General features: G+C 53.0%; 1 protein-coding gene across 1 annotated transcript; it reads left to right on the forward strand.

The window, feature by feature from the left end:
• Window positions 1-7,021: 7,021 nt before the first annotated feature.
• On the forward strand, window positions 7,022-11,231 carry GDF7 (growth differentiation factor 7). Its single transcript, XM_012453351.3, has 2 exons — window positions 7,022-7,409; window positions 10,270-11,231. Exons 1-2 carry the CDS (start codon window positions 7,022-7,024, stop codon window positions 11,229-11,231), a joined length of 1,350 nt encoding a protein of 449 aa, XP_012308774.3.
• Window positions 11,232-25,095: the final 13,864 nt, after the last annotated feature.

Raw genomic sequence — 25,095 nt, forward strand, 5'->3', positions numbered from 1 at the left:
TCATCAATAACGGGTTTTATCTTTTTCAGTTTTGTTAGCTTTAGAGAGGAAAAAAAGTACTAGCTCATTCTTGTAATTTTGCAGTGATTTGCTAATGACTTTTGGATGTTGATTCTGTTACTCAGTGTTTTTACTAACTTCCAGATTTGTGTCCCCAGCAATGAGGATAAGCATTTTGATTAGAGTCCTGTAGCCCTCATTCAAGCCAGGAATGAAGTCTTGGAGGACAGAACCTCCCTGAGCTCTGTTTTAGTTGGCCTAAATTAACACATTATTTAGGATGGATCCGCTACCTAGGAAGTGAAGGTGAGAGGGCGCATGGGGTATCAGAGCCGAGGGCCACGTCCTCAGTTTTGTAGGTGCCTCATTCTTTGCAGGGCAGCCTCAGGGACTGGCTCCTGCAGATACATCTCATAGGCACGTTTGCTATGTGGGCCAAAAGAGCTGAGAGAGCCAACCCCCAGAGACCAGGATCCCATCAGCACTGTGATCCTCCCAGTCAGCACTCTGCTTCAGGAACCGGGGGACCATTTGCTCCTTATTCTCATCCTCAGGGGTGGCTGCAAGGTCTCACATCCTAGACTGTGGACACATATGGTTCCTCCAACTCTTTTCCTGTCTGCCCCTATCTTCCAGGACTGCAGATAATTTGGTTCCCCTAACCATTGTGTGTCTAGAACAGAAACCCTGGGCTCTATCTAAGTTAGACTGGAGGGCTGGGCATTCCAAATTATTGCACAAAAACTACTGGACGGCACACTGTGCATTATGTGCCTCTTGTTTGTCGTCTCCTGTGTCCATCCCAAAGTGCCATGTGCTTGCCCTGTGCATTGCCGAATCCACAAAGAGTCGGCAGCTTTTATTCCAAAAGTAGTTTTTTGTTTTTTTTGAAAAAATCTCATGTGTCCATAAAGGTCTCCAAGAAAATCTACTAGAGACACAACTGCAGAACATTCAGAATACTGAAATCCATGGTGAGCAAGTCCACAGAGGGGAAAAGCATGAAGGCAGTGGCCACACCCAGGAGACCTGAATGAATGGACAGGCTGGATGAACTGGCTTTCCAACTGGTTAAGCCGGGACTTAACCCAGATAGCACAAAATGCCACCATTTATCGAGCCAGTACTGGGGTAGGGACTTTCCCGACTTGATTTCATCTACTCTTTGGCACACCCATTATAGGTAGGCAGCCCTGTCCCTGTTTAAAGACAAAGAGACAGAAGATGACAGAGATTAATTAATTCAGGGTCACAAAGCTCAAACACAGCAAAGGTGGATTGGAAGCCAGGTCTTTACCATGACCCTATACTGTCGTCTTTTTCCTGGGTCAATGGAAGCGTATGGTTCTTGCCCCTCATCTCCCAGGACACCTTACAGCCCCAGGCAAGCTTGTCCACCTGCAGAGGCCCAGAGCATTGGTTCCTGAGTCTTCTCCTTGAATGTCCAGATCCTTCCTTGTCATCCTAGTAGGTAGGAAGGGCAACACTGCCCTGCTGTTACAACCAGTGACCAGCAGATGGCAGTGTCCACCAGCCCTCCCTGAATAGTCCCAAACCCAAGGGCTCTGAGATGTCCCCTTTGGAAGGTTTCTGGGAAAGAAGCTACCCTTCTCCCTTCTTCTCTGTTGCCTCCCCTCCCCCTCCTGGTGGCCTGGGGCACAGGGGCAGGCCACGCCCAGCGGCCTGGGGCCAGAGCTGTGGCTGACCCCAGTGTGGATGCCAGAGCTGTTGCTCTGAGTAACCTGGGGCCGGGTATTACCGGTTGAGCCTGGGAAATTCCTCGAGCTTCAGGAAGCCCAGCCCTGGGCATCCTACAGGGCTCAGCCAGAGCTCGGTGGAATCTTCCCACTTCGCTGCCCAGGTCTTTCTGTGGGAGATATTTGCAGCAGATCTCTGAACTGAGAGGAATCTAGCATCACCAGACGCAGAGAGGGTAGATGGCTCTGCAGACTGTTGTCATCAATTTCTGTCCCTTGCCTTCCCTGGGAGACCTAAACCAGGGCCCTGCCTCCTCACCTCCAACCATTTCTCCAGCTCTGAGTTGAAAGACCCAGAGGCTATGGTGGGTCCAGAGAGGACAGGCTTCTGGCTGAATCTCAGGCAGTGGATCCATCTCACACTCTCTTCGTCTTTCAGCAGACCCAGGGGATGTTTGATTGTCAGACTCACTGCACATTTGGGGTCTAAAGCCAGGAAGGGCAAGGTTAGAGGCACAGTTTGAATTCAGGTCTCTTGACTCTCAGGATTATCAGTTTTATGTTCCAAATTAGTGCATGGCTGCAGGGACCCAGCATCCCCAACAGAGGACAGGGTAGGTCAAAGGCTGACTGTCATGATGTTGCACCCACAGGGTGCCCTGATCAGAGGTGAGACCAGACACTCTGGCTGCAATGGGGAACAAAGGCCCCTGATCACAGGGGGATCCAGGATGGCAGATGGCTGTGATGCCAAATGACATGGTACTGACCACGCCCCCTTGTTGGGGACTTGGATTCTGCATGTGGACAATGTAGAGAAGGTCACCTGAGAGGGATCCCCTAGTTGTCTTGTCATCAGACATGGGGTCCAGGTGTCTGGGTGTGACAGGAGAACCTGAGTAGGCTACAGGTGGGGCTCACGCGGTTCCCATACCTGAAGGTTGCCTCAGTGTGGCTCTAGCTGGTGGGATCCAAGACTAACTCCCTAAGTGGTCTGAGTCTAGTGTCATAGGTTCCCAGATGACATGTAAACTCCCCACAGCAAAGGTACCTTCGAGAGATGTATAGAGAGGACTTCCTTACAACCAGGTGCAGGAAAAGCACAACAGAATCCCAGAACTTTTGGAGGCCAAGCTTGGCAACACAGCAAGACCCTGTCTCTACAAAACATTTTTTTTAATTAGCTGGATGTGATGGCAGGTGCTTGTAGTCCCAGCTACTAGAGAAGCTGAGGTAGGAGGATCACTTGAGCCCAGGAATTTGAGTTACAATGAGCCATGATCCTGCCACTGCACTTCAGCCTGGGCAACAGAGGGAGACGCTGCCTGGGATAGGGAGTTCCCCATCTCTGCAGGTATGTAAGTGCAGCCCAGAAAGCAATTTGTTATGATTCAGCCATGCATAGCAAGTTGGCTTAAATCATAACCCAAAAAGTTTTTCAGATCCTTGGATTCTATGACTGCATCAGGGACTTGGTGTTCAGAGAAAGCAAACAGCTTCTGCAAGGGATGGAAGAGCAGCAAAGTGCTCTGCCAGGGAAGGGTCTGGGGTGAGAATGTGGGAACTGCCCCTCCTCACCCCAGTTGTGAAACATCCTGTTGCCCCAACCAGGCTGCTTTCCCCTCCTTACTCTGTTGGAGGCAATCTCACCTTCTCTCTGAGGAGGACTCAGGAGTCTGGAGGTCTGGGGTTTGGGGCTGATCAGGTGGATGAAAAACTGAAGTTAGAGCTTCCAGTCCCCAGTTTTCTCCCAACCTCCTCTGACCTCTGCTCCTGACATCTGCCTCTGGGCTTCATCTGCTCTCCAGCCACTGCTGGGGCAACACAGAGGAAGGAGGTTTTCATTCTCAAGGCTCGTAGTGCAGTTAGCACGTGGCGCACAGCTTCAAGGGCTCCAGGCTGTGTGCACTAGCCCTCTCCTGCCCAGCCCATCGACCTAAGGATCCTTGCATCCCTCAAGAGGAAGTCCCAAGTGGGCAGGGCACCTGGAGACCTGGGTCATGGGTAGGTCCTGCTGCTGGCACGACAGACTATTTTCCATGCCAAGTGTTTTCCGCTTCCAGCTGACAGCAGTGGAAGGCAGGAGTCCCCTGGGTAACACTTTCATGGTCTTCACCTGGACTGGAGAGGTCTTTTCTCTGCCAAGGATTTTCTAGAAAGCCAGAGAGGAAAGGCAGGCATACTCTTCCTCTCCACTGGGGTCTGGGGAGCAGGGCGGCAGAACAAAGCCCTCACATTCCCATCCCCCACCCCCAAGCCAAGGGTTGAGCTAGGACAGTTGACGACTCCGGGCTCTCCCACTCCCCAGGTGACTCTAGGCAAGGTGTTGAATTCTTATAGCTCAACTTTCCTTTTCTATAGCATGGGAATACCCATCTTACAGGATAGAGTAGCTGTGAGAATGAAATGGCATGAGGTATGTGGAGCAGCAGGCAAGGTGCCTGGCATTCAAGAGATAACGAATGGGCACTATCATTTCCAGCGAGCGAGGGAGCCAGGCATGGCCCACCTATCCTCTGTGCCTCCTCCTTCTGGGCTCGGCTTCAATGTATTCCCTGCTGATCACAGAGCCCCCAGACCATCCCTTTACTCAGAACTACTGGACAGCACACTGTGCATTTATGCGTCTCTTGTTTGTGGTCTCCTGTGTCCATCCCAAAGTGCCATGTGCTTGCCCTGTGCATTGCTGAATCCACAATGCACCGAAAGCTACCTGGCAATTTACATCAAAGAAGGAATGAATGGAGGGATGGAGAAATAAATGAATGACTGTGCCCTCACTATACAGACCAAGAAGCACAGGTGGGAGAAGTGAAGTCCCGGTTTGAGCACACGCAGCTGGTGGACAGTGGCTCCAGCAGCATCAGCCCACCCCAGCTGTGTCCTCCAAAGTCTTTCAGGTGCGTAGAAGCTGCTTCTCTCTCTGCGGTGATCACCCCTGGCACTCGGAACACACTGGTGGTTGGGGGGCAAGACTATGTCACCTCCTCTGTGCCAGCCCGTTATGCCAGCCACACAGAGGATGAGATGAGAATCCGCTTATTTTATAGATGAGGAAATTCGGTCTCCAAGAAGTGAAGTGGCCTGCTCCCACAAGGACAGCAAGGATGCAGGGATTCTAAGCATCCCTCATTCCCAAGCCCCAACTTGGCAGGGGTGTCATGTAATCAACAAACGTTTATTTGGCACTGGCTGTGCCAAGACTGTGCTAGGACCCCTCTGCTCTCTGCTCTACACAGTCCGGTAAACTGAAGCCAAGACAAGGCAAGCGACTTGCTGTCACCCAGGACTCCCCGAGTGTTTGCAGAAATCTTAGCCAAGCTGATATGTAAAACACCCAAACACCGCGGGCGGGCGCATGGCTGCGAGGAGGTGGGGAAGGAAGCAGAGGGACACAACAGGACCCCCCCATCCCAGGGAGAGACCCGGGGCTGCGGAGGTGGGGGCGGCGGTGTTAGTCATCGATTCTCCAAGGACAGTCCCAAAGGCAGGGTGGACTGTTGAAGCTTGTCTATCCCAGATCTCCCAGGTGCGCGCATTCCTGCTATAGGAAGACCCTCAGCGCCGGCAGCGCTGACCCTGCCCGGGGATCCGCCCTTCCCAGCAATGTCAGGCCTTTCTCCTTGGCATCGAGAGACCTTGGAGTTTGCGAGGACTGAACCTCACCAGGCCTCTCTCTCCCACCCGCAAATGTTCTCGAGTGTTACGCGGCTCAAAGCCCCAAGCTGAGCAGGCACCGCGTCTCCGCGATGGCCCAGAGGGCGATGGCTGAGGAGTTCGTTTGGGACGAAGCAGCGGAGCAGAGGAACCGGGGATCCTGGGCCAGAGTCGGCCCAGGAACTCCCTAGGCTGGGCCTCCTCTGTGGGTCCGAGCGCAGGGCAGCCAAGCGGGCGTCCGGACCCACGCGGCTTTGAATCGGGCGGGCTACTTCGCTTTGAAGCCGATCACCTGTTCAAGGTGATCACGACGTGCCGACCGGGTCTAGATTTTGAGTTCTGCAGCAAATGCAATTTTAAAGGAAAAGGACTCGTCCGTCCTTTTTCGGCAGTTCGTCTGGCCCAGGCCTTCGATCTGCTGAGTTTCCGATCTTGGGGCACTTCCAGGCTGCGGGTGGAGCAGAGTCGATAACTCCCCTCTCCTGCGCGTTCCCTTGAGACGTGGCCCCGCAACCTGCCCCTGCCAGCTGAAGAGCCAAGTGCTCTGCCGCCCGTGCGAGTGCGCCCCGGGGCTTCGCCCCTGCCGGGCGTCCCCTCCGTCCACCCCGGGTCCCGGACCATCACCGCGGCGGGGGGAGAAGCTCGGAGGCGCCATCCCGGGGCTCTGCACTGCCTGCCCTCCGGGTTCCTGGCTGCTCCCGCACAAACCCGGTAGCTGGTTTCCGTTAGCCGCTGCCCCGACCCCGAAGGCGGGCGGAAGGTCACCAATTGTAGCCACCGCCAAACTCTCAGCGCATTCCCGCCGGGAGTTCCCCCATCTCCCGGGGCTGCCGTCCGAATTTCGAACTCCTTCTAGAGCCTGGCTCCTGCCGAAGCGCAACTTCCGCGCCCAAACGTTTCTTTTCCGACGGGCGGTCCGCGTCCAAAGCTCTTTCCGGCCTGCCCTTCCAGCCCTTAGCCCTCCCTTCCTCCCCGACCGGCCCCCTCCCCGGCTCTGGCCGCCCGCTGCGATCCTTTGGGGGCTGTGGCTGGGTGGGGAACCGCCGACCCACGATAGGAAACGCGCCTTTGCGGCCGCCGGGCGCACCCTGTGGCCTCTCTCGGCGCGGTCACCAGGTCGCGGCGCGAAGCAGACTGGAGGGCCAGCCCTTCCGCGGCCCCACCTCTGCGGTTCGGTCCCCAGCACTCGCAATCGGAGCGGGGAGGGGACGGGTGTTTCTCCGCGGGGGAGTAGGGAGGAAGCTGGGCGAGTGCGCGCGGTGCCCCGGAGCCTGGAACAGAGGAGGGCGCGTAGGTCTTGGGCGCCGCGCGGGCGGAGGGGGGTCGCACTGCCGCGGGGAGGGGAGGAGGGGCACCCGGTCTCCTCGGGAGGCTGGGGCCGGTGGCACTCAGCTGGGCGAGGGTGGGGGCGAAGCTCTGCGGTGCAGGGAGGAGGCTCCGGCCGGGGTCTCCACTCTAGGCCGGGGTTGGGGGCTCAGCGCGGCCGCCAGAGCGTTCAGCAGGGGGCGCTGCTCCGGGCGTTGGGCGGGGGTGGGGTGGACCAGGAGGGGGGGCCGCGGCTGGCCGCGCACACTTCCCCCATTATTAAACACTATGTTCAAAAGGCCCTGGGGGACTACCCGGAGCCACGGAGCCCGCGCCGCCCGCCCGCCCGGCCCACGGAGCCCATGGACCTGAGCGCCGCCGCCGCGCTGTGCCTCTGGCTGCTGAGCGCCTGCCGCCCCCGCGACGGGCTTGAAGCGGCCGCTGTGCTGCGAGCGGCGGGGGCTGGGCCGGTCTGGAGCCCGGGGGGCGGCGGCGGCGGCGGCGGCGGGCGGACTCTCGCCCTAGCTGCGGGCGCCGCGGCTGTCTCGGCCGCCGCGGTTCCCCGGGCCCGCGCCGCGCGCCGCGCCGCCGTCTCCGGCTTCAGGAACGGCTCGGTGGTGCCGCACCACTTCATGATGTCGCTTTACCGGAGCCTGGCCGGGAGGGCTGTGGCCGGGGCAGCCGCTGTCTCCGCCTCGGGCCATGGACGCGCGGACACGATCACCGGCTTCACAGACCAGGCCACCCAAGGTACTTACGCCTCCTCTGTGCCCGCGCATGCCGTCAGGTCCTGGGCTGAGACCAGCCCCAGAGCCGTGCCGCCGCTCCATTGTAATACATGTGGGGCCGTGGCCCCACGCGGCCCAGCCTCAGTTGATAGAAAGAAACTTCGCCGAGGCCAACACGCTCCAAGCCCGCTGCACTTGGACTGTGGCGAGAGTCGCGGCAGCTCCCGGGGCCCGGTCCCAGAGGGCCGACTGGTCCCTCTCCCAGGTCGCCCTGGCTTTGCAGGCCGGCAGGTCCCCTCGAGGAGGCAGGCTGAGGCCAAGATTCGCTTCTTGGGGAAGGGTCTGGAGTGGCATCAGGATCAGAGCCCTCGGAGAAGAAAGGAGGGCAAGAATTGTGTTCCCGGGAGTTACACCGAGAGGGACTGCACAGTGGTGAGGGTGATGGCTGCTTCTTCGCAGCAATTTCTGCAGCTCCCAATCTCTTGGGGGTCACAAAAACTAAGGGAAGGCCAGGGAAAATTGGGGCAGAGGCAGGTATCAGACTAAAGTAAGTGGCCGTGGAGAGGCTGGTGGCATCATCAGGTATGAGGAGTGCCCTGCTCAGCAGGTTGGTCTGGGTGGTGGTGGCTTGTGTGTGGGGGGCATGTGTAGCTGTGGGTGCCTGTGTCTGGTGCTGGGCCCCGGGACAGCCAGAAGTGAAGGATGCTGGTGGTGTGGGGAGGAGAGGCCTGCTGGGGCTCTGCAGGAATGCAGGCCTCTCTTAGACCCAGCACCCCATCTTGTTCAGCCCTGGGCCCTCCAAAGGTAGGATGTGGGTGAGGCTGTGGTGTGGCTGCTGTGTGTCATCTGGATTTTATTAATCTCCATTGAAATCATTAAAGCAGACAGATAGAGAAAATTTAACTAATTTCAGGCGGAAATGCAAGTAATTTCGGCTTTAATTCTATCCAGCCAGAGACCCAGCGTGGAAGGCAGGAGAGAAAAAAGGCGAATAGGGCCGGGAAGTGAGCGGGTGGGGCTGAGGCTGCCAGGCTTGGGAGCCACTCACAGTCAGCACACCTCAGGTCCTAGCCTGGGAAGGCTGGCGGAGGCCGTGAAGTGACGAGGTCACCCATCCCCACCAGCACATGCCCAGTGCCTAACACAGACTGCTTTATTTTGGGTACCTGGAAATCCTGGTACGAAATCCCCAAATGGCCCTATGGTTCAGTTAGAACTATCGAGCCTTCTCTGAAGACCTGACATGGCCCCTGGGCTGGATGCTGGGATAGCCATAGAAGCTCTAGTTCTGGTGCACATGGACAGGGAACGCTCCAGACTGAAGGGTTCCCTGTGGGCTCCCAGGCTGCAGGAGACAGGGGTGTGCTGGGCTCTAAGTGGGCACAGGCACCAGAGTCTTCTTAAGGTCGAGCTAGGTCTACCATGGTCTCAGAGATAAATCCTTTTCTGGGGAGCTCAGCTTGGCTGGCAGAGCCTGAGAGGCCTCCTCTCCCTCTTCCCTCTTGGGGGAAATGGAGTGACAGGGCTGGGAACCAGGGAAAGGCAGAGAATCTGCAGAAAAACTCAGAGAAAGTGCTCCCCGCGAGGCCCCAGCACGCCTCTCCTTCCTGCCTCTCGATGCAGAGTCTCAACTTGGAGTAGGGCTGCTTGAGGTCCCCAGAGGCCATTGATAAGGACAGACCCGGACCTCAGGCAACAGGGTCTGACGTTCGTGGCTGGTGAGCAAATCTCCAGTAGTAGGGGGAGTCTGCACAGTCTCTCCCAGTTTAGGGGCAAAACGAAACCATATGACTCCCTTCAAAGGGAGCTCCTTATCTGTTGCGTGGTGGAATTTTCAATTTTCATTTTTTTTTTTTTTCTGAGCCCAAAAAGAAAAAAATAAAAGAGTGACCACACTGGAAATAAAACCCCTAAGCCCGAGATAAGTCACTACAGAGGGAAGACTAGCCCGTGAAGGGACAGACAGGCGGCTCCTGGAAGCAAGACTTCATTCTGGCCGCTGCCCTCACTACAGCAAGGTCATTCAGGGATGCCCCGCACCCCTCCGAGAGGTTCCTTGCGTTCCTTTGCCGCCGTTTCCCCTCCTTCGGAGGCCGCGGGAGCACCGAAGGAGGTGCGTTTGTGGTTGCGATCTCGAGCAGCAGCGCCCATTGCTGCGAGACCTGAGACCTTGGGCGATCCTGGCCCCTAGCTGGGCCTCAGTTCCCCTTCGGCAGAGCGAGGTTGGACTAGAGGGTCTATGAGGCCGTGCAGACGAGTTCTCCTGGACAAATCGCCGAGCCCCAGCCTGCATGGGAGACCGTGGCAAGCGGGGATATCCAGGCTGGGTTGGGGGAACAGAGGTAGCCGAAGAGTTTTCAGGAGACAAGAATTTTCCGTTTTCGCACAGCCGGGACTCTCGGCTCTGCAGGGAACGGCAGAGCAATAACTATAAGTCTCCGTAAGGCCCAGGACCTCAGGATGGGGTGCACGACTTCTTCCCACCCTAGCCCGAAAGTCTGATCTCGGATTCTGGCTCCGCAAACCCATGGCTCTGGGGCAGGCCGGGGAACTGTAGCTGCCTTCAGTCTTGGTCGGCGTGCAGGGGTGCTCTCCTGTTCCCGCGGCTCAGGGATATGAGTGACCGTGGGTTGTCGGCGTGACTTTGGCTTGCTGAACCAAAGCCCGGTTCCGATAGCCCGGGCGAAGGCGTCCTGGGCTCTGGGCCAGGCTGGCAGCGTTCAGGCTGGGGCAGAGACGTGGGGTCGGGCGCTGGCTCGAACAGGCCTTGCTCCTACATTGAGGGCAGCTGGGTCATTTGCTGTTAGGAGGCCCCGTGCCGACAGTGTGCAGGATTCGCTCTTACTCAGCTGTTTCTCTCTGTCCCTGCCGGTCCCCTGCAGACGAATCGGCAGCCGAAACAGGCCAGAGCTTCCTGTTCGACATATCCAGCCTTCCCGACCTAGACGAGGTGGTGGGTGCCGAGCTGCGCGTGCTGCGCCGCGGATCTCCAGAGCCGGGCCCAGGCAGCTCGACTTCCCCGCCTCTGCTGCTGCTGTCCACGTGCCCGGGCGCCGCCCGCGCGCCACGCCTGCTGTACTTGCGGGCAGCTGAGCCCCTGGTCGGTGAGCGCTGGGAGGTGTTCGACGTAGCGGACGCCGTGAGACGCCACCGTCGTGAACCGCGCGCCCCCCGCGCGTTCTGCCTCTTGCTGCGTGCAGTGGCCGGCCCAGTGCGGAGCCCTTTGGCACTGTGGCGGCTGGGCTTCGGCTGGCCGGGTGGAGGGGGCTCGGCTGCAGAGGAGCGCGCGCTGCTAGTTGTCTCCTCCCGCTCGCAGAGGAAAGAAAGTCTGTTCCGGGAGATCCGCGCCCAGGCCCGCGCGCTCGGGGCCCTTCTGGGCGCAGAGCGGCCGCCCGATCCAAGACCTGGCACCGGGTCGCCAAGGGCAGTCATTGGCGGCCGCAGGCGGAGGAGGACGGCCTTAGCCGGAACGCGGACAGCGCAGGGCAGCGGCGCGGGCGCGGGCCGGGGCCACGGGCGCAGGGGCCGGAGCCGCTGCAGCCGCAAGCCGCTACACGTGGACTTCAAAGAGCTGGGCTGGGACGACTGGATCATCGCGCCGCTGGACTACGAGGCGTACCACTGCGAGGGCGTTTGCGACTTCCCTCTGCGCTCGCACCTCGAGCCCACCAACCACGCCATCATTCAGACGCTGCTCAACTCCATGGCGCCAGACGCGGCGCCGGCCTCCTGCTGTGTGCCCGCGCGCCTCAGCCCCATCAGCATCCTCTACATCGACGCCGCCAACAACGTCGTCTACAAGCAATACGAGGACATGGTGGTGGAGGCCTGTGGCTGCAGGTAGCGCGCGGGCCGGGGAGGGGGCAGCCGAGCGGCCGAGGATCCCCAGCTGAAGAGCAGCAGCGGGCCAGCCTGTCACCGAGCGTGGGTGCATGGCCGATGTGACTCAGCGCCCTCGCGGAGGAGGAAGAGCACACGTTCACACTCACACACACTCGTGCGGTTACGCACACATTTACCATGGACAGCATCTGAAAGCCTTGGGAAGAGATGACCTGCCGGTACCGAATGTCAAAGCTTGTGTATTTTGCAAACAGATAACCATGGCGCCCACTGCCCCCACTTGGGGAGAGGAAGGTGTTTGTGCCGATGTTGCAGTAACAGGCACGAAAATCAGGTAGAAACGGGTTAGGAAATCGAAGGGGTACTCGAGCATGCTTTATCTCACCCCTTTTTGCTTCTGGCCAGTGTGGGCATCGCTCCGCCCGGTGACTAGGCGCCGCGTGGTGCACTCCGTGACCAACTGCAAGGCCGTAGGGTCCTTTCCCAGGGTTTGTGTTGCATGGGGCCGTTTACTCTGGAAAGGAACTGTTGCAAAAGCATTCTTTTTTTCTTTTTTAACTTTTAAAATTTAACATGCCCCTGTTTGAGTTTTGAAAGGGAAGTTTTGTCTGAAAGAATGTGGAGCTTCCCAGATTTCTGCAAAAATCCATACCGCCCCCCCCCGCCTTTTTAAAATCAATTCTAATTGGAAATGTTCTGGAAAGTGGAAAGGACATTTTTCTTTTTGTAGGGAAGTGAAATGGGGGAGGGGTTTAAACGGCTGAGTCTGATCTAACAGGCTGTTGGGATGGGGTAGGCTCTGCCAGGTTGGAAGCTCCCCAGCTGGTCAGGGAGGTAGTAGCTATGCCTTGGGGTGGCTCAGGAGAAAGTTAGTGCAATGGCCGGGAACGGGAAAGGTGGGGCTGGGGGAGGGGAGCTACTGCTTTTCCCAAACTAGCCAGGGGGTTTTCCTAAGAAGCCCGTGAAGAGGCTCTCAGGGCGTGAGAGGCAGGGGGTTGTCCTGGGGCCCACTCCAGCCTAGGACTCCGGCTGTCGGCCAGGTAGGTGCATGCTCCCAGGTGCCAACTCGACTCCCGCTAGTGCTAGCTATCAAGTCGGCCTCTGCTTTTACCTGCCTTCACTGTGTTGTTGCTGTAGTTTTTGGCAGGGAAGTGAAGCCACACAAAAGTGCTTTTGTCAGATTTCAACTCCCAACCCCGACCTTCAGAGCAGGAGGAAGGTCTGCCCCCTCCCCTCATCAGCTCCCTGGCTTGGCTGCTGTGCCCTTCGAAGGGCCGGGCCTTGGTGTGGGGGAGCAGAGGTGGAAGCCTATCCCCTAGTGCCCATGTTTTGCCCCGAAGAGTCTTATCGATGGAAGGATTTTCTAGGCATGTACAAGTGAGTTCAAACATTCAGCCGTCACCGTTTGATTTGTTTATGCCTGGGAATCCTGTGACTTTTTGTCGATAGGTTGGGAGAGGGAAGAGAAACCAGTTGGACTCCACCTGTCTGGAGCTCCCAGGGCTCTTAGAAAAGCCCCGCAGCCCTCCCGGGGCCTCTGCCTGATGCTGTGCAGGACTTTCCCCTTCAGAGTCCTGGGGAGCATGAATTCCACCCTGTGTCGGATGCAGGACAATTCATACACATTTTGATTCTCAGTGATTACACTCTTGAGAGAGAGAAGACAGACTTACGATTTAGATACAGCTAATTTACTTAAGGGCCCCACCTGAATCAGTTTTCATCCTGTAAAATTCTCCCAAAAGAAAAAAAATTGCACGTGTAAATTACTCTTAAAATGAAGATTTCGCCCCTCCTATTATGTGAATTTATATCATGTGGCTGTATGAGTAGATATCAATAATCAGAAAATGAACAGTCTCTTCAGGTTAAAAATGTTGAAAACATCCCAAAGTGGCTGCACTGGTACAATGCCATCTTATTTTAGTGACTGGGCAAAGATGCTCCCTAAATTTGTGGATTTTGCCAGAGACGCCTCAATCTTGTTTTCTAAACAAAGCCTGTCATAATGAAGAATTATTTAAAAAAAACACTGAAGTGTTAAAAGTTGTAGTAGTAGAAGGTTTAGAAAGAAGTTAATGACAAAGCGCAGTTAAATGTTATTTTGAAGATATTCTAGGGTATTCAGTATCTTTGGATAAAAGTAAATTTGATACTTTTTTTAGTGACTAGGAAAAACACTTTTTTGGGAAGAAATGTCTTGATTTAGCCTGACCTTTTCATGGTAGGAAAAAAAAAAACTGTCAATTTCCTCTTTCCCTCTGATGACCTCCTTCTAATGAGATATGTTGTGAGTGGTGTGGGAAGTAGGTGTCTTCCAGCATCTTGAGTTTGGGTGGCGCCCAGGGGAGGAGTGTTGTCCTTGGACAGTGACGGTTCCTTCCACGGCCCCATGCCCTCGGTGTGCTCTTTGTTTACTGGATAAAAAGAATGCTTTCCAGATTGCCTCTGGAGCAGGTGAAACCCCCGGGCCACCCTGCCCAACCCTCTGGCATCTCAGCCCATTCACTAGGTGAATGCAGAGGATGCATTTCACTTTGTAAAAATGACAGCAAAGGGCCAACACGTGTTGGGCAGATGGCCTTTTGCTGCTAAGATGTGGGTCAGCTAGCATTGCCAAGATGTGGAGAAAAGGATTCTGTTAGCACAGTTGGTAGCAGCACTCTGAGCTCTCTGTCTGTCTTTTAGGTAGCAGGGGACAGGTCCGGGTGACCGGCATGAACCCAGCTTCTCTGTTGTAATCCCTGGCTGGAATCTCTAGTCACCATGGATGGGAGAACTGACAGGCAGGGGAAAAGCATGTCAAGACTGTGAATAAAGGCCATCGCCTGTCCTCTCAACCCCAAACCTGAGGTCAGCAAAGTCTCCCTCCTAAAGTAAACAGAATTTTCCATTTTGTTGGGAGGCTGAGGTGGGCTGATCACCTGAGGTCAGGAGTTCAAGATTAGCCTGACCAACAGGGAGAAGCCCTAGCTCTACTAAAAATACATAATTAGCCAGGCATGGTGGTGCATGCCTGTAATACCAGCTACTCAGGAGGCTGAGGCAGGAGAATTGCTTGAACCTGGGAGGCTGAGGTTGCAGTGAGCCGAGATCGTGCCATTGCACTCCAGCCTGGGCAACAAGAGCAAAACTCCATCTCAATAAAAAAATAAATAAATAAATAAATAAATAAATAAATTTTCCATTTTGTTGAGAGAATTGTGCACAACTAGCTGACATCATTTGAACCACTATTTCCCGCTAGTGAGTAGGATTTGGCGTCCCTGCTTAGGGAGCTCGGGGCAGGGCAGCTGGGGCCCAAGCAGGACTGGTGCTGGGTCTGCCAAACACGAAGACAGTCTGGTCAGTGCTGCTTGAAGCCAGGGCTTTGGTATGAAGGGGGATCACCCACACTGGCAGGTGGGCATTTCCGCTGATGCCCAAACACTTGCCTTGTTGAATTCTGACTTTCCAAGCAGCTGCGCTGGGTCTTCCGGGGAAGGTGGCCGGCTTTCTTGTCTTAGCTTGAGGAAGCCAGGCTCGAGCTGTGCTCATTCATTGTATCCACGCTCCCCTTCACCGTACCCTCCTGGCAACGATACAAGGTATGGATTGTGTGATAGGAGAATCCAGACTCCACGAAGCCCAGGGCAGTCACTTCTCCCTGGCAGCTTTCATGGTGTCGGCGGGAGTGGGTGCCTCACCTTGGGTACTGAAGAGAGTACCGATAATCCTTTGGATGGAACAGGAGGGAGTGTAATTCAATCCCTACACATGGTACATGCTGTCGTAATTTCATTCAGACTCACAGCAGAAAACAACTAGGGTTTGTAGACTGATTTTCTTCTTAGAGCCGGTAGAAAAACTGCGTTCTTTCCAAGAGCAGCTTGTGCACAGATAAGGTCAGACTCTTCCTGTGCTTCAGTCTGCCTCCAGGAAGTCCAGTGGAAGGAAGAGACTATCCTGCGGCTGCCTCTGGGTGCACAGAATCACTGGGCCTCACTGATTCTCATAAGAACCTGTCATCTCAGGGAGACAGACCTCCCCTGGCCCTCACTGGGCTGTAGACCAGGAGGCCTGAGTCAGATCATGCAGTGAGCTGGAGGGAGCGAGGCTCTGAACGCAGCAGTCTAGCAGAGGGAGCTTGGGCCTGCGCTTGCCACTCAGAAAGTGTGTGATTGGGAAGGGAAGAGAGGAAGCTGACAAGCGAATCTGGCAGCCAAACCTTGGGCGAGTGGAAAGTAACTAGATCCCTCTGGGGGATAGTGTATCTGAGCTGCGCCAGAGTCAGAGCCCACTGTGGGCTTTGAGTGCCCAGGGGCAGCTGCTCCCATGGCATGGCCTGCGCCCACCTCAGGGGAGGCTGCTTAGGGGCCAGGGCACCATAGGATCTCCTAAGAGAGGGCTGAGGCAAGTTATGGGCACTCACCTCCCTGCCGGAGCTTCATCTTCTGCCCTGTAAAATGATGCCCTCTCTAGTCCCAAGGTTCTAGGATTTTATCTTGCCCCCAATTCCACTCAGACAGCTTGTAGGCCGAGCAAATGCAACGGCTCCTGGAGAAGGTCCTCTCCCAATCCCAGTTCCAGAGCCACATCTTACACGTTTCACAGCTCTTGCCTGTGCGTGTGCATGTGTGTGCATGCGTCCATTTTAGTGATATCCTCAGTAGGTGCCCCATGGATGTGCTTTCAATTCCGCGGGCTGAGGCAGGTGTGGGGAAGACCGGCACCTCGAGGGTGGGGTTCAGCTACCCAGAGCCAGGAGCTGGCTGAGGTCACTGCCCACCAAGCTGCAGTTCCGCCTGTGCTCAGTGGGTTGTGCAGAGCCACACTCAGGTTGAGGCTGCCTGAGGGACCTAGTGCTGGGAAGCCTTCTACCTGCTGCTGGGGCTCCTGCAGGCAGAAGAGGAAAGGCAAGGCTGGGCCTGGTTGGTCACCCAGACAGGGGCCCGGGACTGTCCCAGAAACCCTGGATGAGGCAGGCAGGACTGTCCCAGGGTGGACTCCTTGGGTCCCCACCCCTTCCTCACCACCATGGCCATATCTGGGTCTGAGGTCCCCTTGCAGCTTCCCACGGGAGTGAGCCTGGGGCAGTGTCAGAAGAGTTTGTCTCTCTTCCTTTTTATGGCCTGGAAAATGGTGAAAGGGTTTAACATAAAGAAGCACCAGAAGGGAGGACCCCAAAAGACGTTTATTTCCAAGTTTTCAGACAGCTTGGCATCTTGCATCTGGAGCCTCCTGACCACGTAGGCTGGAGCAGAGCTGTCTTCCTCCCTCTGTGCCGTTCTGGACTTTACTCTGTGCCCACAGCTTAGTATATCACAAATAGTAGCCCAGAGTGAGGCTGTGGTGAGAGAAGCCTGTTCTTTTCAGGAGGGCCACTGTCCTAGCCTGAGGAGACACCTGCTGGACACAGGCTGCAGGGAGAGGGCCTAATGAATCAGAGGGGTGATTGAGGGCCCAGGAGTTGCCACATGAGCTCTGATCGTCATTCAGGGGTGCTCTCTGCCCATGCCCTGCAGGTACCCACCTTCACCAGAGCTTGGCTTGTGGTCTGCAATCTGGCGACAGGCCTTTGGTTGGGCAGAGTTTGGGCTGGTGCTTCATGGCGGCAGGAGCAATTACAGCAGAGCAACCCAGGATGGGTGGTCATTGAAAAATGGGTGTGAAGGCACTGAAAAATCAGGCTGTTTCAAGTTATGCTCACAGTTGCTGAAAAAGTAAAAATACGCCTTTAGAGCAGCAGAGCGGCGAGCGATGGTCCACTTCCTCCTGCCCGTGCAGAGCCTGCAGGCCTCTTCAGCATCTGTGTGTGGTGCATATGTGTCTGTGACAACAGAAAGGGCTGCTTTTTCTCACACGTTTCCCTGACAATGGCAAGAGGACTGCAGGGGTCACAGAAGCTTCCGGAGAGAGGTGTTTCTGCACAGTCAGGTGAATTTGTTGGCAGGACAGCTTGGTGTGATGATATAAGTACAGTTTCACTCTTTGTCAGATGAACTTCCTTCTGCTCACTTAGAAATGCTTGCAGAAACTTTTAGTCCCTTTTCTGTGTCAGTAAGGGATGCTGAGATACTGTCTAGAAAAACAAGGAGAAACTTCTGTCACACCCAGGCCACTTCCGGCAGAGTGGAGAGTGGTACAGAGCGTTCAGGGCATGGCCAGCTGCTTTGCCTCTGCATTCCTGTCTCATTACCTTTTGAGTTGTGGGCCAGCAGGAGTGCTGCACAGTGGGGGCTGGAGATTTGGCCCGGCAGGAGGTGGGCAAGTGGCTGTCTTCTTTGCAGAATACCTGCCCTGCTCCATCTGACCAGCGTGGCAACAGCCACACCCAGTTCTGCATCTAGCTCCTGCCCAGACCTTTGGCTGCCAAAATCTAGACCCTTGGCTGACCAAAACAAGACTTCCGATAAGGTTCCCTCACAGGCATCCTGCTGGATTAGAAGGAAACAGGAACAAATCTGAGGCACACGGGGCTAAACTTCCCTCGAGGACATTTCCTGAGCTGCAAGATGGGAAGGGACAGCACTGCGGCTGGTGAGCTGGTGCAGCTGCACACACCTTTCCTGTTTTTCAGTACCCACAGGTCATCCCGAGGAGACCTCTCTTGGGCTACGGGCAGCCCATGCTTGGATTTTTTGGTGTATGTGGCCAAAAAGCAGTGACCAGGTGTGTTGAGGGCCTTCCCTTGCCTGCACCTTTTCATCTCTGAGCGACTGAGGGCTGCCATTGCACACATGTCCTGGATCCTCCCCTGGCCTGGGGCGGCCACTGGGCTTGGGGTGAACAGGCTGGTTCGAGGAAGGGGCTTCCCACAAGCAGGGCTGGTTTCCTGGGTCAGGGTCTGTCAGACTCAAAGTCAGCCCTTCGGCATTCTGTTTAGAAAATGATGATGCAGTTCAGAGAGAAAGAAAGCTCAGGATAAAATGTATTTTCTGGCGGAGAAATACTCAAGTGCTCTAAGCCAGGAACAGAGACTCTCAAGAGAGGAATTCTCTGGCATTCTCTGCCTCAGATAAATCATGGATTAAACATGAGCATCCTTAGAATAATTTTATTTTTGTATTTGACTTTACACTGTAATGCAAACAGCTTTTATGTTTTCTTTGACAAAGAATCATAATTGAGTCACTTTAGGTCTTTTAGCTGGAAGTATTTCACCCTAAATGAAAAGTTAATGCATTTTTTACAAGGATTAACATGCTGGCTACAACTTGCCCTTTCAGCAGATGACAATAGGGGATTCTGAAAAGTTTGGACACAGTTTTTTTCTTTTTGTATACAAATAAAGTAGCAGATCCTTCCTCTGTAAAGGCCACTGCAGAGCTCCTGCACCAGCTTACAAAATGATGTTGTTTAAGTAGGCCTCGGGTGGGCAGCGGAATTCTGCAAATGACGAGTGGCCTGCAGCTTAAAAAGCAAATGTCATCTGATTCCAGTACTGTGATTTTAAGGAAATGATAAAACTCAAAGTGCTGGTAATGCCATCAAGGCTTAACAACACGCCATTCGCTCAGCAGCTAAAGACAAAATGAATTATTTGGGTGAGGGGACAGAAGTCCTTTCACTTCGCAGTGACACCCATTTTTTCTTAGCTTGGCTTGGGAGTAGGGAGTCTGGGGTGTGGGGGACATTAAAACTCATTTAAGGCAAACCGAAACCTCCATTGTCAGCACTCTTCCAGCTCTGCTGTAGCCAGAGCAGAGTTCCAAGGCTTGCAGGCTGAGCTGTCTCCTAGCTGCCGGGCCTGGCATTTATTTGGGCAATGCAAGCGACATCGTGAAGCATTGCTGATGCCCAGGCCAGCTAGCAGGGAGCCCTACCAGGGCAGGTAGAAACCTATGTGTATATGAATTCTCAAATTTAAATAGATTGTACATAGTGAAATGTAAATGACCTGTAAAACAGCAATCTCTATTTTTCTTAACTATTATATAGCAGTATATATTTGTTAAACATGCTTGTACACTCTTCATTAACCACTTTAATATTTTGTACAGATAAGCTGATTAAATATTTTATTCATAAAATTGCTCATGACTGGTCTTTAGAGGAAAACAATTTCAGCTTTTGTTACTCAGCCTTTCTGTGTTACTTGAATCCTCAACTCATTAATAGAATAGGACTGACTGCATTTTAACAGTGGGGGTGACAGCAGGCCTAGCTCCATTTGTCTTTGTGCTGATCATTCCCTGCGATCATTCCCATGTTGTCAGATCAGGTGTGAGGCTGGGGGCCTCTGGCATGGGGGGCTGCATCCTGGGTCTTGGTGACTGGTATGAAACTGCATAGGATGCTGCTGCATACAGCCTCACAGGGCATGAAGTCCCTGCACAGCAAGGTAAAAAACATGAAGCTTGTGTTCAGGAAAGGAGGCCCAAACATTTTCTCTTCGGGAAATGACCACGATAATTTGTAGAGTGAGCACTGTCATTCCAAATGCAGTTTGAGCAGACAGAGTTTCGTGTTTATACATCGCAGGCTGCTGCAGGACCCATCTCACTCGAGAAAGATAAGCCCTCCCCACCTGGAGGCTGCACAGTTAAGTATCTGAAATCCCAAGGTGTAAAGTCCCACGGAGGCAGCGTCCTCTGCAAGGCCAATCACATACTTTACAGAACCCAATAAGGTCCTACAGCAAATTTGACAGGCCTTTTTCTGCCCAGTACTCTTCAAGATAAGTACAAAAGCCTGTGCTCGGTGTCACCACGAAGGATCCAGCAGGACAGGATCAGCCACGCAGTGTGCTGTTGCATCCCAGCTCTCGCAGTTGACTTTTGCCTACAGATGAAGGAGAAATCTATTTCATGTGGTCCTTAAATATTTCTGGGAGAGGACTAATGACAGAGCAGGAGTTGTAGGAAGCTATCAGGGACTTGGCCTTATTACTGACTTGTTGCCAGGATTACCTCTTTTTGGAGATGGAGCCTGCTAGAGTGACCCACCTTTTCATCAGTGATGGCAGCACATGTTCATGGTGAATCCAATTTCCCACAGTTTGTTAATGAAGGTCCCTATGGTCATGTGACTTTCTCTCTCTGGTGAAAGACAGATCAAGAAGACCTGCTTTCTTTTCACTACTCTATTTCATATTACTAAATAAAGGAGTCTCTTTCATTGGAAGGAAAATTGTGTTCCCTTTTCAACTAACTCATTTGGCAGGTACAATAAATGTATAAGCTCTACAACCCTGCCACTGAAAACTGTAATGTCTTCTTGTGCTTTGTTTATAAGCATCTTTGGTTCATTTTTCATTTTCTTATTTTTCAGTCTCCATTTGACCTACCTCAGCATTCTGTGGTTAGAGTACACATTCAGTAGAGGAGTAGTTACAGGGAGAAAGGTAAGTCAGGAGTGGCATTTAAAATTTTATCCGATTTCCCAGACACTGATAAGAGCAAGTCTAAAAGGCCCGTCTATGACTGACGGTAAAGAAGGCTAAGATTGACTTCTTCACTCCTTCCCTGGCCGTGTCAGTTCCTGGGTCTGCTGCTGATGCCTGCTCATTTCCAAGCAGTCCAAGGATTTTGCTTTGGACTGCTTGGAACTGCCTCCAACCACTGCTCCATTGAGGGTGGTACCCAATGTGGTCATGGATGCATGGGCTCCTGTGCCCTAGGAACTCTGTGACTCATCTGCTCAGAAGGGACAGTGACCAGGGGAGAAACTTGTCCACTGTGATGTGCCACCAGCATGCAGCCCTATAGGCTGTAGGTGTCTGCTGAGTCCTAATCACATGCAGGTGCGCAGCCCTTCACAGTGGCCAGTAGGAGGAAGCCCAGATGTTCTGCAGAGCCTGAGCTGGGTGGATTTGCAGAGGCGGGATTCTAGTCCCTCTGTGAGGGAGGGAGACCCCGCAGGTGCACCGCGCCCCCTGGCTATAATGGACGCCCAGTCATAGGGTCACATTCCCATCCCCGGGAAGAGGAATTTTCCCATAGACTTACCCAGCAAGGAAATCTATCCCAATGTGGGGAGGTCAGCACAGGCCCCTTTGCCAGAATGTTTGAAGAATGCAACACAAAATGAAAATGCTCAATTATCCCAGAGCACAGTCTTGTGTATTGTTGCTCTGATTCCCACTTGGGGTACTGTGAGGGGTTAGTGCTCAACAAATAATAAACTACATATTTGGTAGTTGCTAATACCCAAACTCCAGAGGTTTTCTAATTGTAGAAGAATGGAAGTAACAGTTGCGGCCATATCAGACAAGATGAATGGGATACAAGGGATAATGGCCTTGCTTTCTTGCAGTCCCCCAGTGCCAGACGCAAACAGTCTGCAAGGATTCAGACATCCTTGAATCTATCTGACCCAGTTGTGCACAGCTCTGCTGGGGAAACACTTAAGGGATAAAATAGCAAGTGTCCATATCTGTACTCCCACTAACATGTCAGTTTTAAGGTGAAGAGGCCCTGAGATGTGATTTCCTGATAGTCTGACCCAATGTTGAGAACTGCTCTTTTTGAGAGCTTGCCTAGAATGGTATGGTAGAAACTTTTTATTAACTTAGATAACAAAATTTATAGACGATCCTGTGTAGCAGGCCCTATTTGATATGCCCTGACAGTACCGAGATCATTAAGACAGAAGTCCATCTTCTAGGACTTTCCTGAGGGAAGCGTTGTTGGTGGAGGCAGGGAGAGCAGCCTGCAGAGACGTAATTCCCGCAGCAATGATAAGTCATTCAGCAGACACAGGCCAGGCCAGGGGTCATGAAGGCTGGCGGGGAATGGTAGGGTGGGAGGGACTGCTCTGGGAGGCAGGAGCAGTTGGAATTTTGGGCCACGTTTCATGGGGTGGGGTAGAGAATGGGCGTCATCAAAGCTGGAGCAGTGATTCCTGTACAGAGGAGCCCACAGGAAGTTCCCATGCCTGGCATGAGACCAGGTGGCTATGGAAGAGTTGCAGAGGTGCTGGCCATGTGACTGCAGCCACAGCACTGGCTCCCGGCATGTGGGCCTGCTTTCTCTCAATCTACTGCCTGATGCATTTTTTCCCCTCTGAAAACTGGTCTCTGTTATAGCTTTCATTCTTTTACAACTACTCATTTGTTACCAACTATCTACTCTTCACTTTCCCTGCCAGTCGGGTCCTCATTTGCCCTTTGCGGGACTCTCCCGGCTCTCCACTTTTGCTAGGCTTGCCCATGGTGGCCTCCAGGAGGCAGCACGATGCAGTGGAAAGAGAGAATAAAGTGATGGCTCTGGAGTAGAGGCCTGAATTGGAATCTGGCTTAGTTCATTTTCAGTTGCTATAATGGAATATCAGATACTGGGAAATTTATAAAGAAGAGATTTATTTCTTATAGTTCTGGAGGCTGGAAAGTCCAAGGTCGAGGGGCTGGCATCTGGTGAGGACCTTTGTGCTGCATCCTCCCTGACAGAAGGTGGAAGGGCAAGAGAGCATGAGAGAATAGGAGATCAAACTCGCAGCCTTATATCATGCCTTTTTATCACTGGCATTAATCCATTCAGGAGGGAAGAGCCGTCATGACTCAGACACTTCCCATTAGGCCCCACCTCCCAACAGTTGCACTGGGGACTAAGTTTCTAACACATGAACTTTGGAGGACACACGCAACTACAGCAGAATCCCAGCTCTGTCATCCAATAGCTGTGAGATCCTTAGCAAGGCACCTCAGTGGTAATCTGTAAAATGGGCATAGTCAGAACATCACAGGACTAGGAGCCTAAGTGAGACACTGTGAAAGTGCAGGGGTGAGCAGCAGACTCCTTATCGGGATTAGCTCTCATCTATTCCAAACCACCTACCCAAGTTCTGCCTGTCCTTCTAGGACTAGGGGCAACCTCTTCCTCTTCTCTCTTCCAAGAGCTTTCTCTTTATAGAGCCCTTTACAGAACCACAGAACCACCCAGAGCTTGGCCCTTGCTCATGCTCTGAGGATGCTCACCCAGCATCACTCTTGGTGACACCAGTCTTGCTCTAGAGAGATGCCTTCAGCCTGGTGGAAGGGGCCAGATCCACGTCTCACAGCTACTCCCCACCTGGGCCAATGTGAGCACTTACCCATGTCTGTATGGGGCACAGGCAAGAAATCTCAATCCCCTTAAAAAGTGATTAGAAGAACACACTCATACAAACTTTGCTGTCCTCAGCACTCTTGCAGAAGAGCTTCATTCAAGGTCCCACAGAGCACACTCAGTCCCAGCCTCCAACCTCTCCTTAAGGCCCACCCCCAAGGGAAGGAACAGCCCATATATCCTCACCTCTTCTCTTCTGCAAGAGAAGGCAAAGGACAAAGATGTCTGATGCCATCTAAGAGATGCTTTGCTTCCCACATCTTTTCTAAATGGACTGTTAGGACATCTTGGGCTGTGTGTAGGGAGGCCTACATGGGCTGAGTCCAGAAAGCTGAGCCAGTTGAACAAGCATTATCCCTGTGTAAGAGCCAAAATGCTGACTGCTAGAATCAAGTTACAGGCCTGGTGAAACAGTGCAGGGACTGAGATACCACAGGGTCCTCCGCTATACCAAAGAGAAGATAAATGACAGAAAAAAAGGAAAAACAAGTTTGCTATCCTCCTTTAGGTACTATTTTATAGAGCATCTACCACATGCCAGGCAAGGTACTAAATGCTGTATGATGGCCTCATTTTATCTCCATTTAAAAAAAAAACCCTCCCCAAATAAAAAACTGAGCTAAATATCAATATTATCCCAAATTCACAGATGAGGAGCTGGGGGACTCAGGGAGGTGAAGTCTTATGTCACAAACCTAACAAATGACATATCTGGGATTTGAACCTAGGTCTTCATCTACTGCCTAGAAGAAGAAATAGCCATCCTGGAAAAGAAGCAACGAGACACTGACGTGGGAGAGAGCACGGTGGGGTTTAAAAAGAATTATTGTGACAAATTCTAAAACATCTCAAACTTCCAAAAAAATCTGCAAGTATAAAGAACATTATTTTCCTCTGAACCATCTGACAGTAAATAGACATGCTGCCCCTCACCCTCAGATACCTCAGTGTGTCTCCAGTACAAACGAGGACACTGTCTTACTTCTCCTCAGTAAAACCACTGAAATAAATAAATTAACAGTGGCATCTCACTCCCAGCTAATCTTCAGGCCTCATTCAAGTTGTGCAAATTGTCCCAACAACGTCTTTTATAACAAAAACATCCAATTCTGAATCAGATGTTTTGTGAAATTGTCATGTCTCTTTAGTCTCCTTTAATCTGAAATTTTTTTTTTTTTTTTTTTGCTCTTTTAAAAACATTATTTTAGACACAGAGGTCTCGTTTTCTGCACAGGCTGGTCTCAAACTCCTAGCCTCAAATGATCTTCCCTCCCAAAGTACTGGGATCACAGGCATGAGCTACGGCACCCAGCCTGTTTTTGTTTTGAATATAATGTAGGATGAAGAAAAATCAAGCCTTTGGTGGTCCCCGGCTCTCCAAAGGTTGAGTGGAGAAGCGGATGATGAGAGGCCCGTGGTGGCCATGGATATCAGGCCACACAAGCCATGGAGGGCTTGTGAAGATTCCTATGGCTCAGAACAGACTAGGAACAAACATGGGCAGTTGTCAAGGCTCAATTGCTGAGCCCTAGGTAACTCTGTAGGAAGTTGAAACTTTCACAAAGACCATCCATGTAGTTGACTGGGACATTCAGGCAGGGCTGCTTCTGGGAAATGGATTTCATCTACTGTTTGTTCATTTTCGTCTTCTAATCCCTAATCAAAGAAAATGAATTTCAGTCTCTTGAAATCTGATTCTTCCACCTATGAAAAAAAACAATGAGAAAGGTGACTTTTCATTTTAAAAGAGAGACTTGGAGCCGAGTCTAACACAGGAGAACTGCTCAAATGATACCCTCTCTTCCTCAACAAAGAGATCAGGCCAGATGAAGTCAGAAA

The sequence above is a fragment of the Aotus nancymaae genome, unplaced genomic scaffold (assembly GCF_030222135.1).
Source record: "Aotus nancymaae isolate 86718 unplaced genomic scaffold, 86718_ANA_hifiasm-v0.15.2.pri h1tg000057l, whole genome shotgun sequence".
NCBI classification, from domain to species: Eukaryota; Metazoa; Chordata; class Mammalia; order Primates; family Aotidae; genus Aotus; species Aotus nancymaae.